We start from the raw sequence: 14834 nt of genomic DNA, 5'->3' as shown, positions 1-14834 counted from the left end.
AGATTTTTATCCTTTAGCAAGTCATTAAGAAATATATGAAGTGACAAAGAAAATGTGTTGATTCAGAAAAAGCACATGATAAAGTAAATGTGAAAGATTTAGTATGCATGTGGTTGCCGAACATATAAATACTATATGATGGAAGTGAAGTTATGTGATAGAAAGATAAATCAAATACTTAGTGAATAGTTAAATATTGAGCAGGGAGTAAAAGAAGAATTTGTGATGCTTGATTATCAAATATAAGTAGATACATTTATATATAATTCTTTTGATGATGCTTGGTTGCAACTTTTAACATTAATGCACTTTTGTATGCAGATGATCTCAGTTAGGTAGCTGAAAACTGAAATGACTTGTATCAAATGCTAGACAGTATGATGTAACAAAGAGTATGGATAAAATTAATCTATGAAGGACCAAGGTAATAATGCCTGCATAGAAAATTGAGTAAAAAGAGAATGCTATACATAAATGCCAAAAAACTAAAGCAAGTAGATGAATGTGTGTGCATACATAGATGTTTATTAAAGACAGGAACATGGGAAAAGAGATATTAAAATACACAGTGGATATTATGTGGTCTGGGGTGAGGAATAAAATTTCTCAAACAAGCAAAGATGGCTGTGTTTAACAGCATGTTTCACATTTTTATAGAGAAGTGAGAGTTGGGCATGTTAGAGGAATATACAGTACAAATAAGTTGGATTTCAATGAGAATCTCTTACTTTTTACTAGCTCTTTCTACAAAGTGCCTATGATCCAGTTTCCAATCTTCCAGATATGCAAGAAGAATTATAGTCCCTACAGAACTAAACAATGAAATTCCCCTGATTTTTTTTTCCTATCAGCTCTCATTCGGTTTGATAAAATGAAATTTAATATTGGAAATTCTTTCAAAGGAGAAAAGAATTTCAGTGAAATTCCCGAGAGTAGAGTTTGGCACTCATGAATGTGTATGAGATAACTAAGAGATGCACATGTGAATGTCCTTTCTTTCTTTCTTTGTACAGCCATTAGTCTTCAGCTTTCTCCATTGAAGCTGAATCCCAAAGAAACTCATCATCCTTCCATTTGTTTGTTTGTTGCTGTTTTGTTTCCAAGAGCAATGCCACTGTTAAGTGAGCACATCTTATGAGGCACATTGGAGATTTTTTTGAATGTTGGTTTCAAAAAAGGCTTGAATCAATTCACAGAAGTTATGGGATTCCTCTGAATACCATCTACTGGAACATTGGTGGACTTCCTTGTGCACTTGCAGTAGTTGGCCTCTGTGAGAAAAGAATGCTGGATTAGATGGGTACTGGGCCAAGCCAGCAAAGCACTGTTACATTCTATCTCTTAGTTTTAAAGGCCACAAATTTGATGGAGAATGTCAGAAAGCCAATGATGTCTATTTTTATAATGACTCAGATTGTTAGAGGTTGATCATTTTTCTCAACAAAAGTTTATGCAATACTAGGCAGAAGTCCTAACTGACTTTAGAATTAACTGGATCCCCATCCTACATGTAACAGTGTGTCTAGCAATGGGAGCAATCATTGGGACTCTCTAGAAAAATAGGCTTCCTGTCTAAAGTATTAGATTGTATAATGCACACAAAAAATATACAGGGTCTAGGACAAGATTAATCCTATAGACAAGTCTTCTCATATCTGCTGCCTTCCAGCTGTATTGAAGCTATCAGAACTCCCAGCCTGATAACCAGGAATGGAAATAATCATAGGACAGTCATATTCATATGTCTTGTTAAATCAAAATCAGAAACCACATTATAGTATATTATTTTGGATAAATCCAATGAGTGTGGTATCACTGTATTCACATGTTGTGTAGTGCAAATCTGGCCACTTTAGCTTAATAAACAAACCATTGTTAATTAAATAGATAAGCATGCAATGTGAGCAAAATCCATGCAATGATAGCACATAGGATCCAGTGTTCTATGCAACAGTACTTGCATAATCCCTGTATCTAATTCCAGCTGCCAAGCTATTAATCCTGATGAATATTTTTCTAATTAACATCATAGAAGAAAATCCTCAACAAAGACCCTTGGCCCACAATTCCTTATTTGTTTTCCTAATTGTAAGTTCCATGGAAGCAGGGTTTACTTTCAGGTATATATGCATAAAACTATTTTCCTGCAGTACAATTCCCCTTCCCTCACCCCAACAATGAATGGTGGAAACATAAAGGTCTCTCCATTCCATCCTGGCTAAAAAAAGAGCTTCTCTCAGCAGATCTATGTATTAAAAATAATTGTAAATATTTTCCCCTGTCACATCCTGCATTGTTAAGGGCCTTAATTAAAAAACACCTATCATACATTATAGTCCCATAAGACACCTAACCTGCAATTTGCTGAAGTGAGCAGTAAATAACAGTATCTGATTGACAATTTATACTTTAGCAATTTAGCAATCCGAACATGGCCATCCGCATTTGTAATAATTATTACAAGGGGAAAAACAAAAAAAAAAGGAGTATGCTTCTTCATCGTTTTATTCAGTAAAAGCCTTCTATTCTCCTCTGTTTAATCAAGATATGCTTCTGTTCTCTGAGCAAAAAAGTATCAAACAAACATGAACAATGAACAATTAATTACTGTTTGGGTTTCTCACACAGCCTCCAGATGCATGTATATAATTAATTACTTATTTTCCTAGATAATTGTATATATATAATACTTACAGTATGCAATTAACACAAAGAATAGAAAAACAATCTTAACCACAGAGAGGTAAAGCCATGAGGAGTCAACCTTTTACACAACACACCAAAATAGTAGTTGCTGCATTTTCTGGAACCCAGCAAAGAAAGGATCTTTTGTAAACAGCCCTAATTTGTCTTATTCTGGAGATTTTCAATGAGTCTTTCCTGTAAGTGAGTACATGTAGACTTTCAATAAGAAGCCAAAATGTTGTGGGACCTTAACAGTTTATAGGATAGGTTGGGTCATATATAATGGTAAATTATAATGTACAGTAGTTTATTTCACTTAGGCTTATTTTATCCACAAAAGAACTCAGTTATATGATTTGCTCTAAACTCATCTGATAAGTATCCTATTAAGCAAACAATATACCATTAAAAATAATGTGTGTGTATACGTGTGAAACCTCCCTGAGGTCCCCCTAACCAACTTGCTCAGAATGAAGAAACTACTTGGATAAGCAGCAAAACATTTCAAATTTTTAAAAAGTCCAATTGCCATGTCTAAACTTTCAGACAACTCTACCTGGATGACTGAGAATCTTCATTGAGATGAAATATTGCAAACAATAGCCAGTGCTAACATACTGTCAGAGATCAACTTAAATTAATCCCTGGAAAATGATGTCATATGGAAAATATTAAGTAAAAGGCTACCTACATTAAGGTTTGATAAATTTCATTTGGTAGAACATTCCATAAAATGAGGGCAACAAAAACGATCCTAAATATACTTTATATCAGGATTTCCTTACTTGGAAGCTTTCAGTGGATTAGAGTCCAGTTCCCATAGCCCTCACCCTTTACTCCTGACAGAGTAACAAAATAACAGAAAAACAGAGTTGGGAGGGACTGTCGGGGTTTTCTGGTCCAATCTCCTGCTCAAGCAGGAAGCCCTATACCATTTCAGGCAAATGGTTGTCCAATGTCTTCTTAAAAACTTTCACTGTTGGAGCACCCACAACTTCTGGAAGAAAGTCCTTCCATTGGTTCATTGTTCTGTCAGGAAATTTCTTCTTAGTTTTAGGTTGCTTGTATCCTTGATTAGTTTCCATCCATTACTTCTTGTCCTGCCTTCAGGTGCTTTGGAGAATAAGTTGGTCCCCTCTTCTTTGACATATTCTTATTCTACAACAATCATATCTTCCTTTGTGGCACATGTAAATAATGACATACATAGTTCCATAGTCCTCAGTTGCTTCCAATGACTTGTCATTTAATTCTTAGATGAAGAAGAACAGGAGATATTTTTAATCTGACCACATTCCACAATGAAATGTAGACCAGTTAGTGACTCTTCCTATGAAAAAATGACAAAGAAAACATCTGTGCCTGCTAGAACTTCAGCCTCCCTTCCCTATTCATCTATACCTTGGCAGCAGGGGTGGTATTCACTAACCTTTGCTACCAGTTCACAAATGGGAGTGCACGTGCCACCAGAACCTTCTGCACATGCATAGCGCATCAAAAACGGACGTGATGACATCTGGGCGGGTGGGCGGAGCCTCCCACAACTGCCGCTACCAGTTCACCAGAACCGGATAGAACCGGCTGAATAGCACCACTGCTTGGCAGTCATATCTGTAAAAGACCTGTTTCAAAGTACAGGAATTCAGGATCCTTTTAAAAATATATTTTCCTCTATTGTCCCTGCCTACAAAGTCCAGAAATATATATCATTGCTTTCTCACTTACAGCTTTGCAATATGTAAAATTCGAGAGTCCATAAAGGTCCCAATCCCAATTCTACTCGATGGTTTCAGTTCCTTTATTCCACTCACATTAGCTTTTTGAAACAAAGTTTCAACTTATAAATATATGAAATATATGTGTAGCATAAACAGGTAGAACATAGTATTAAAACCCCAATGCAAGATTATTTCATTTTTTCATGTATATCACAGAAAACAATTTTATCTCCTCTCTTTCTTGGACAGAAAATTGCCATGGTAATAAATGCATTGATAAACAAATGATTGAATTAGAGTAATATGTTCTACATACGGTATGTCTGATGTTATCCCTAAAAGATGAGGAGTCATGATGTCATACATACATTATGCTGGTTCTGTGGGACCCAAAGTGAGTACCTATTTTTCCATTAGGTAGCATATAATTTTAAGAAATAAGTATTAATTTCTTAGTATTAATATTTGATTAACGTACAAAATCTTAAACCACTCAGGATCAGGTTACTGCTGCTTCCTTTAGAGGACCAATAGATCTATCTACTGCTAACCCAGGCTATTGTGGAGCAGAAATTAGTATTTTTTATTATTGCTCCTTTCTATGTGAGGGCATGAATCTTTGTACTTTGTACTTTGTGTGTGGACCAGGTATTTAAATTGTATTTCTTAGTTCACACTTCCCATGATGTTTAATGCTTTTATACATTTTATTGCCTTGCTTAATTTACAAGATATTTTATACTACTCCCAGTTTTGAGAATGCTCTTTTAAGTGACTTTGAAATGAGATGTGGTGCTTTGTCAACCAACAAATTAAATATATAACAAGTATCTTTCAGATGGAAGCATCAATATTGCCAAAATGTAGACTCAGATATGTTCCATTTAAAACTTCCATTTGGGCTCATCTTATTGCTAGTTTTGTTTTCGTTTGATCTTCTCTTTGCATCATTTCCTTCTTCACTTCCATATTTATGTATCTCAGGGATACTCCAAAAGTTGTCACAATGATTTTATAAATGGGAGAAAATCATATTAGATGCACTGACATAATGTTTTTAACTTTGACTCAAATATTAATACTAAATATTTGTATTAATGTTTCAAAACAAACATTTTAATAGTCTCAACCACTTTGGCCCAAAGAAGATTTGTACACCCCAACTTAATCTCTAAAGCAAATAATGAAGTCCTAACACCACCTTGAAAAGGACTTTCCATCTGCCTCTTTAATTTATACTCTGAATCTCTTACCATACTGATTTTAATTGCATCTAGCTTTCTCAACTTTGATATTGATAACAGAATAATAACATATAACCTAATACCATGATGGCAAACCTATGGCACGCGTGCCTGAAGTGGCCCACGGAGCCATGTCACCTGGCACATGCGGCATCACCCGTTCCTCTTTCAGGTTTCTGGGGCACATGCGCACGTGATGATCAGCTAGCCTTTGTGTGTGCAGCAATGCTGGACATCGGAAAATCTGGTCTTCCATTTTCTAGCATGAGCATTCATACTGACCAGCTGATCGGTACATGCGCATGCATAGCAATAACCTGAAGACTTGCTGGCCAGAGCACATGCACGCGCTGAAAACCGGAAAAACCTTATTTTTTTATTATTTTTTTTATTTTTATTTAAATTTGTATACCGCCCTTCTCCTGGTGGACTCAGGGCGGTGCACAGCCAAGTAAAAAACATCCAATACAAAATTTAAAAATTTAAAAGAATTATACCCTTTGGCCGAAAATTAAGAACCTTACGACTAAAACCCATTAAACAATTAAAAAATCTAATATCTCAAAAACCGGGGGGGGGGTGTTCATGCCAGTCCTGCTTGATGGAAGAAAAAAGTTTTTAGGGCGCGGCGAAAAGCCCGGAGATCTGATATCCTCCGTATCTCCGGGGGCAAATCGTTCAGAGGGCAGGTGCTGCCACCGAGAAGGCCCTCCCCCTGGGGGTCGCCAGCCGACACTGCCCGGCTGACGGCACCCTGGGGAGTCCCTCTCTGTGGGAGTGTACTGGCCGGTGGGAGGCTATTGGCACGCGCCAATCCGGCACGCGCATGTCCCTTGGGCAGCTCCTCTTCCTGATTGCAGCCCTGATGAGCGCAAAGTGCTCCCTTTTCGGCATTCGGTGCTGAAAAGGTTCCCCATCACTGACCTAGAAGGTCTAGTCCAATCCCCTGCTCAAGCAGGAGACCCTATACCATTTCAGACAAGTTGCTGTCCAGTCTCTTTTTAAAAGCCTCCAGTGATGGAGCAGCCATAACTTCTGAAGGCAAGCTGTTCCATTGGTTAATTGTTCTCACTGTCAGGAAATTCCTCCTTAGTTCTAGGTTACTTCTCTCCTTGATTAGTTTTCATCCATTGCTTCTTATCCTGCCTTCTGATGCCATGCAGCTTCTAACAAAATCTTGTTTTCCTCTTTGCTCAGACTTCTAATCTAGTCAAAGGCCATATTTCATCAGGAGAATTCATGGGGTTGCACAATGTGATAACCTAAATAAGCAAAGTGTAGGGACTGCTCTGCGAGATAAGAGATATATAAATTTTATAAATTAATAAATAAACCAAAAATGGATGAACATATCCAAAGCCTTCTTTCTCTTCCTTCAGTCAGTAAAGTATAGCCAGATATCTGATTTCAAAACCATAAAAAAGCTAAGGGCACAGGTTATACAACACATTGAAATTAATTATCCCAATATTTATTCAATGTTCTGGGTTCACATGACAGGATCTTATTTTTTTTCTTTCCTAGTTTAAAATTAAGAACCTCTTTCCATAACATTCTTTTGTCCTTCTTCAAGCAAATCACGTTGTGCTGATTTTGTATTGACTTGCATTCACATCAGTGTTTTTTTTAATAATGTCAAACCAGAGATTTGTAGGAATCATAAGCTAGTAAGGAAGCAGATGGTAACACCTGTTCTGTCTCAAAGGAAGGATCCAGGAACAGGATAGATACATGTAGTGGAAACAGGAGACTAGACTACTATCAACTGGGAGTTGGCAATTTAAAGTCTGTGGTCACAAGAAACCACACAAAACCCAACTATAGTTTATTAGATAGGATCTGAACACTAGGATAGCTTGGATCTGAACACTAGGACTGGTTAGAAAGTCAGCTTCTGTATCAGGATCAGAAAAAACTCTATCCTTGAAAGACTGAGTTTTTCCTACCAGCCTGAAAGCAATATGCTTGATTATTCCAGTCACTTCACCCTTATGGCATTCAATTAAAGATCCTTAACTACAGTTGCATATATATATAAACACACACACACACCAGTAACACAATGAACCACGAATATATTATACTAAATGATGATAACAATATTATTTTTCCACACTAATTATACAGGTCAGGAAGCCAATGTGGATATGAGACACATAATAGGTACAATAGATAGCTAGAAGAGCCCAGGTACTTGTTGTAGAGTTAGCACAGATATGATAAAAGAATAGAAGAATGCCACTGAAATGAGATGAAAAGGCTTTACAAGGAGAACAACTCTTAAGGATGAAACTGAAAGTTGATGAACAAGAGAGGCTAGTCCAAAAGAAGAAGAAAGCAAAAAGCAAACTTGAAATAAGGAGAGGGATACAAAAATAGTAAATGGAAATCCCTTTATACTAATGTTCCACTTAAATAGAAAAAATAGCAATATATTAGTGATATTAATGCAGAAGGTAGCATGTAGCAAATATATACACCTACAGACAGACCCACTCTACTTTTTTTATAGCTTTCCAGATATGATGGACCAACTTCTATAATTCCAATTTAATCAAAGGCTAGCTGGGAATCATGGGAGTTAAAAATCCAACCCAATACGGGAAGAATCAATCTGTACATTCTTCTATCCAGAAGTGCACATCATTTAGATTGGATGCATGAATACATTCTACACAAGAAATTTTTGTGGATTGCATATTCATATTGCCAAAATTTCATAGATGAGAAATGGAAGCAAGCCAGATTTTAAATCCATTGTCCCGTGCTAGTGCAGATGAATGTCTATACAAAGAAAGTGGGATGCCAGTGAATTAATTGATTTAACTAGAGCTATCTTACCGATACATACTGTACAATATATCTATTTATTCATACATAAACAGTATCATTTGTCCACATCCCCAGGTTAATATGACTTCTAATATGCTTTCAAAATAAATTGTCTAACAAAGAAAACTATTTTTCATTGTCTTTTATCTGCTTTTTAAAATCTCACCATCAATCTGGTGACCCTACTTTCTAAATTCAATACAGATTTTTTTTATTAACATTTGTAAGAGAGAGAGAGAGAGAGAGAGAGAGAGAGGGAGAGAGAGAGAGAGAGAGAGAGAGAGAGGGAGAGAGAGAGAGAGAGAGAGAGAGAGAGAGAGAGAGAGAGAGAGAGAGAGAGAGAGAGAGAGAGAGAGTATCTTTATTCCAGAGAAGAGACTGCCAAAAGCCAAGCACTAATGAGTCAAACTTTTAGAAACAGAAAGAAGGTGTGGGTACATGTTACTGCTCGTAGTGTGTGTAACATTCAGTAGTGAAAATTGGGCTGCTCCAGACAGCATGACATAGCCAGTAGTGTGAAGAGACACATCTTTGTATTCCATCATCCTGATGTTTTGCATCTTCAAAGAGTTCAGGAAATACATTCCTGACTGCAGATGGTATTAAAGTCTTGTGGTAAAGTATACAATGGTTTTGAGATCTAATCTGAGCTAAATCACCACTTTGCTATGCTGCTTTAAACCAATTGGCTGACCTCCTCCTACTTATCAAACAGGGGAGAGGAAAGGCTGCAGCAGACAAGAAAAAGGAGCCAGGCTTTCATCAGGGAGCATGGGTTTTTTTCCTTTCTTTCTCCTCTTGGTAACTTTGCCTTTTTTCAATCAAACTGAGCATTTGAATCCTACAGGGAAAAGCAGCCCAGCTTTTTAAAAAATATAGTCAATTAATCCTAAACATGATGTTTTGCTTTCTCCCAGGAGTTGAGGGGGGAAACCCCAAATTCTCAGCGTCTCCTTACTGAAATCATAGATGGATATAATTTATTTATTAATGGCTCACTTGTTTTTCCCTTCATGCAAACACCAAAATAACCCATTTCATCTATGAAATGCGGCTTCTTTGCTAGCAGATATTTCCACTTGAAATATCAAAAAGATCAGAATGCTACTGCAATGTACTATTTCTACATTGCTTCATTTTTATACCTATACCATACAATACAACTACTGAGAAGCACTTATTTTTATACTGAGAATTATACTATTTCATAGGTGTTTTAAAATGTATCAGGGGGTGGGGGATCACCTTTCCAAAAGCATTGGAAGTATTCTTCCAATGCTTTTCCATAAGTCTTTTCCATAAGACTTCCAAGTCTTATAATAGGAATTCAAAATTCACACAGGATATCCATATCACTGATCAGCTATTTTGGTAGACACAAACCACCACACCCTTAAAGCATGAAAAAGAACGGATTGCAGGTTTTATTACATATATTACTCAAACATACTGCCAAATGTAGACATGACACTCTTTCAAGACATAATATTGCTTTTATATTTAGTAAAAGTGGCATCTACAACAGGGCCCTACAGAAGAATATGTATCTAACTCTGCATTGCTAAAGAAATCTTAAACTAAAGATAGCATTTTCTGAAAATAAGTAGACACCAGAAAAAGTGTTGTTGTTTCTGATCACATAGAAATACAGACTCAAACTTGGGACCATTAGCGACCTGGCAATAGGGAATTTGAATCTGTAGGTGGATATTGAATTTTCAAACTCAGATATGTTCTACAGCTGACTACAGTACATGCAAAAACAAAAAGGAAGAAAATAATGAGCACATTGTCTACAACAGGTTGCGTCCAAGCCTCCAAATAAAATCCTATCTCCTGCCAACATTTTATAGGAGGACTGATCATAACATTTCTACATAAATTTTAAGAGAAAATTGAGCATTCTTCCTATGGTTGTCCTACAAGGATTATAAACCCAGACTCTAGCTAGTTGTGTTTCTAACTTAACAATGTCCCTTTCATTGCTCTCTCCAGCAAATGCATGGCATGTAATATTGCTCCATCCGCCAGCACAGCTACTCAAATCAGATTTCAAGGGCGCCACCTTTTGATAAAACTGAGTTTATGAGAAGAAAAACAGAGAAAGATTTCTTAATGCATAATCTATAGGAAATGTAAGAGATATTCTACAAAATATACATAATATACAATATATGTATGTGTGATTGTACATATGAATAATTACTAGAATCATCTGTGGCATTTACATACATTTCTGCATTTATAAATGTAGAAATCTGTTATTTCTGCAGGTAAGGGAAAGTTGATTTCCACCGATTAGTTTGAAAGCAACCTTCTATAGTGTTTGCTTCCTTCCTTATATGGAAAGGAGGAAGGGGGTGTATCACTTCTTAATAAATGGAATGCCAGGTTCTAAACAACAGCGAAGGCCACCGTCCTCCTCTCTGGCTCCCACTCCTCATTACTCATTTTTCAGCGCAGTGCCACTGAAGCATCTTCTCTCCCCCTACCATCCTACCCCCACTTACAAATGGGGAAAATAAGACAGAAAAATCAACGGCGTGACTGCATTGTAAGTCAAGCAACAAGCACAATTCTCTTCCGAATGCAACAGTAGTTTAAAACAAAAATCAAAGAAGAAGGGGGGCGGGGGGGGCTTGAGGGAAACCACTGCTGAAACACACCGCTGGGTCTAACTTTCCTCCAGCGGCCCACAGTCATCCTTATTTATAACCGCGGATTAAAAAGAGCCCCGACTTTCCCTCTCCGTGGTGCTGATAATGCTACTTCTCCGTGGCCCCTTCGCCAAAAAGATTGAGCCACCCGCGCGAGTTTCTCTCGCCAACTAGCCCGGCGTCCGACCCAGCCAGAAACTTTTGCACCGGGGAGAAGACCGAGAAGCCACTGGTGAAGGTCTAGCCGGGTTTGCAGAGGGAGACACCCCCCCCCTCCCCGCCGCTCCCCACCTTTCGCCCCTCCCGCTCCCCTGGCCGGCTCGTCGACTTACGCTGCTGTTGTAGCCGGACCAGTGCACCATCGCCTGGTTGTGAGCCGAGTCTCCGTTCAGGGCAAAGGTGGTGCTGGACAGTTTCAACTCTTCGCCTCCGCCCCCGCGCAGTTTGCCCAGCCGCCCTTCCTCTTTGGAGCCTCTGCCGGGACTTCGGGCTCTGTGGCCGTCCGGAGAGGAGGCGTCCCAACCCCCTCCTTCTACCCCTCGCCGGTCCGGCCCGAAGGGTTGCCAATCCTCGCTGCTCCTCCGTGCTCTGGGGCTGCCGGCCGGCGATTCCCCGACAGACCCTCCTCCGGGCATCTGTTGCATCTCTGCCCAGACGGAAGGCAAGGAGCTTCCCCTGCCCTTCGCCCTATTCCCGAGTTGGTGGGAGCCGCCGAGATCGGGGCTCCGGCGCGCCCTCTCGGTTTCCTTCGGGGGTCCGCCGGTGGCTTTCTCGGGCGTCGCGGGTGCGGTGCCTTGCGCCCTCGCCGGATCGGGATCCTTTCGGGGCGCTCCCATCGCTTCGCCTTCCTCCTCCAGGGCCTCTCCCGCTGCACCCCATCCTCCACGGGGATTCTCCTGCAGGGTTTCCCCATCTTCGTCGCCGCTTGGCCCGAGTTTCACTCCCCGAGGAACCTCCAGCGGCGACGGCAACTGCAGCAGCTTAACCCGAAAAGATGTGGGCGATAAAGACGACTGGAAACAAGATCTGCAAGTTATCTCAGCCCCGACAAAAGACCCAGCGCCAAATAAAAGCCATGCCGAGGCGATCCAAGCGACGCAGCAGCCAGAGGACCAGCCAGCCCCTCTCTCCATGCCTTGCAGAGAGTTGGGTATGTATGGTGGGAGGGGTGGGGGGTCCTTTCTAAGCGGGAGGGAGGGAGGGAGCGCAGCGGCCAGCAGATTATTATTATTTCGCAGCCAAAGCTTTCTTCTTCCACCTTTTTTTTTTTTCTCAACCTCTGAGGTTGAGATGCAGGGATTTCGTTTTGGGGGGTTTTAACAACAACAAAAATAACAACAAAAAACAAAAAGTCCTGTAGTTGGATTCTGTTCTTTCACTGTTGCTGGATTTTTCTCTTTCCCTTTTCTTTCTTTTCTTTTCTTTTCTTTTCTTTTTTTTTTTTAAAAAAACGTGCTTTTCAGTGAAACTGTTCACGTTCGAGGATTTGATCAAGTAAGAGGATAGCACCACCAAGGGGAGGAGCTGCTGCTCCCGAGCCAAACGCCACGGATGAAATACACCAGCAATTCACCAACCACGCTGCACTTCCAGCGGAATCCGGCGGTGTGTGCGCGCACCGAGCGGCTGCCTCGGTGCTTAACAGGGCGAGTGTAAGGAAACTACACTGGCGCGCGTGGGCAGGAAAACAACAACAGCCGACGAGAGAAGCCTAGAGGAAGGACCACCGCCGGGGATTTTCTCCTCGCTTTCCTGGCGGTGAGAATAGGAAGCGAGCGGCCAATGCCGCTGCCGAGCGAAAGGTCTTCCCCCCTCCCTGTTCCTCTCGGGGATTTTCCAACCGCTAGAAAAAGGGTCGCCTGTGCTTCCTCCGCACCGCTGACAAATCTCACCAGAAGCCATTGAAGTAACAGGCGGAGATTTGTGCGTGTCCAAGGGTGAACCCTAACAGCGGGGAGGAGGGGGAGAGGGCAACAGCGCGACTGGCACTAATCTATTCCAGTTGGATCGGAAGTCTCTCCGACGGATCAATAGTAGCAGGCGCAGGATCTCCGCTTTAGGTTTGGGAACTTGTAAGAACAGCCGTAGAAAGAACGGCTTATTCCCGTGGACCATCTCTTCTCAAGCTAAGTAGGCAGTGCCATCGCGTCTACTTGGAAGCAAACCATCTTGAGAACTAGGGGCTTTAGCCTCCCATTTGTATGAGGGTGTAGCCTTCCCTCGGGAGAGTTCCATTGCCTGCTAGTCCTAATCCCTTACCCCCAGCGGTTGCCTTTGGACCACTCAGGAAGCACCAGAAAGCCACGGCTTGAGATGGTAGGCATCCCAACCTGGAATGGCAAGGAAATCAAAGGAGCTGGCCATCACTTCCATAGAGAGAGCTAGGAATAGATATAGATAGAGGTATATTCCCAAGAAGTCTTACTTTTAAAAATGAGTGCTAAGCAACAGTGGAAGTACTGGTAGTTTCACGGAAATTATCTCAGGCCAAAATTCGAAAATATTGCAAGTGGATTTCCCAAATTGTTGCACAGAGAAGTTATGGGTGGGGCCAAATGAGACCAGATCATTATTGCTTTAGCTGTGTAATACTTTTATCACCTGAACATTCAGGATCATAGTCCTACAGAGATGCACCAGTATCTCAAAAACGAGCAAGTTCGCTTCAAAAGAGGAAACCTGAAGAATTGAGCCTGGACAGGCTTGTAGGAAAAGAAACAAAGTCAACCCACAAATTTCTACTGGAGCCTCCTGTAGTCTCTGGGAAGCCAGGATTATTTGGATACTATTGACAAGCTAATAAGATTTTCATTATGAGGATTTCTTACTGTCACGCTGCTTGTTTTGCTTTCCAGCAAGCTACAAAGTTAATGTTATGCTAATTCATTATCCCTTCCTGTAGCAGGATTGATTCTGCATTTGTCTCTTACTACCCACCCCACCCTTTCATGGATTGATTTACATTTCAGCCAGACCCATCGGGGATTTTAACTAGGAAACATTCCTAAACACTGAACAGATGTAAACCAACAAGTGAGAACAAATTATTTAACACAACTTCTTGGAAGTAAATCTGGAGTGGAGTGAAATCCTCGCCATCTGCAAGAGAAAGTGATGACAAGTCATTTCCACTATACTTTGTGGTGACAATAAAGAGGCAAGCACCAGAGTTGGATGAAATATTCTACAGTCTTTATTTAACATAAGATGGGCCTAAATAAGGGACGGAGATCAGAAAGAACCAGATTCCCATCCATATTCACTTTCCCAGGGAACATTCCTTATATTCCAGAGATCTTACTAGAAGACAGGAATGTGTCTTCTGTCACATTCATCTGTCCCCCTTTTCAAGTTGCAATGAATAAAGAAAAATATGATTTACAAACTGTATACATGACCAACTGAATAACCTATTTATTGAGCATACTAAAATCTAACCTTGGCTGTCTTATAATCAGTGTGTCAATACATGCTTGGGGAAGATGTGATATAAAGATAATCACTCTTAAGACTTCTTGGCAAAGAAGAAACTGGTTTATGTGGGCTGACACTTTTTATAATCTTATCTTTAACCTTCTTTCCACACCTTAACAGATCCTGTTTTTCTGCATATAGCATTCCTTGGTTTTCACATAATTAGCCTCCATAAAATATAAGCATTCTGCCTGTGCCTAGAGATCATCCCAACTTTCTGCACT

The 14834-nt window shown here is 40.2% G+C and overlaps 1 protein-coding gene and 1 long non-coding RNA gene across 2 annotated transcripts in view; one reads left to right on the top strand and one right to left on the bottom strand.

Moving 5' to 3' along the window:
* SORCS3 (sortilin related VPS10 domain containing receptor 3) overlaps nt 1-12613 on the bottom strand; it is a 476925-nt gene extending 464312 nt beyond the window's left edge. The window contains exon 1 of the mRNA XM_034440055.3: nt 11469-12613. Coding sequence (XP_034295946.1) covers nt 11469-12269 — 801 coding nt within the window. The 5' untranslated portion in view covers nt 12270-12613. The remainder of the gene's footprint in view (nt 1-11468) is intronic.
* LOC148113111 (uncharacterized) lies at nt 12160-14526 on the top strand. The gene is made up of 2 exons (XR_015728647.1): nt 12160-12286; nt 12600-14526. It is a non-coding gene; the product is annotated as an uncharacterized LOC148113111 (long non-coding RNA).
* Nucleotides 14527-14834: the final 308 nt, after the last annotated feature.

Source organism: Pantherophis guttatus, chromosome 6 (assembly GCF_059756535.1).
Source record: "Pantherophis guttatus breed Tessera chromosome 6, ASM5975653v1, whole genome shotgun sequence".
NCBI lineage: Eukaryota > Metazoa > Chordata > Lepidosauria > Squamata > Colubridae > Pantherophis > Pantherophis guttatus.
This window is presented reverse-complemented; position numbering and strand designations above follow the sequence as displayed.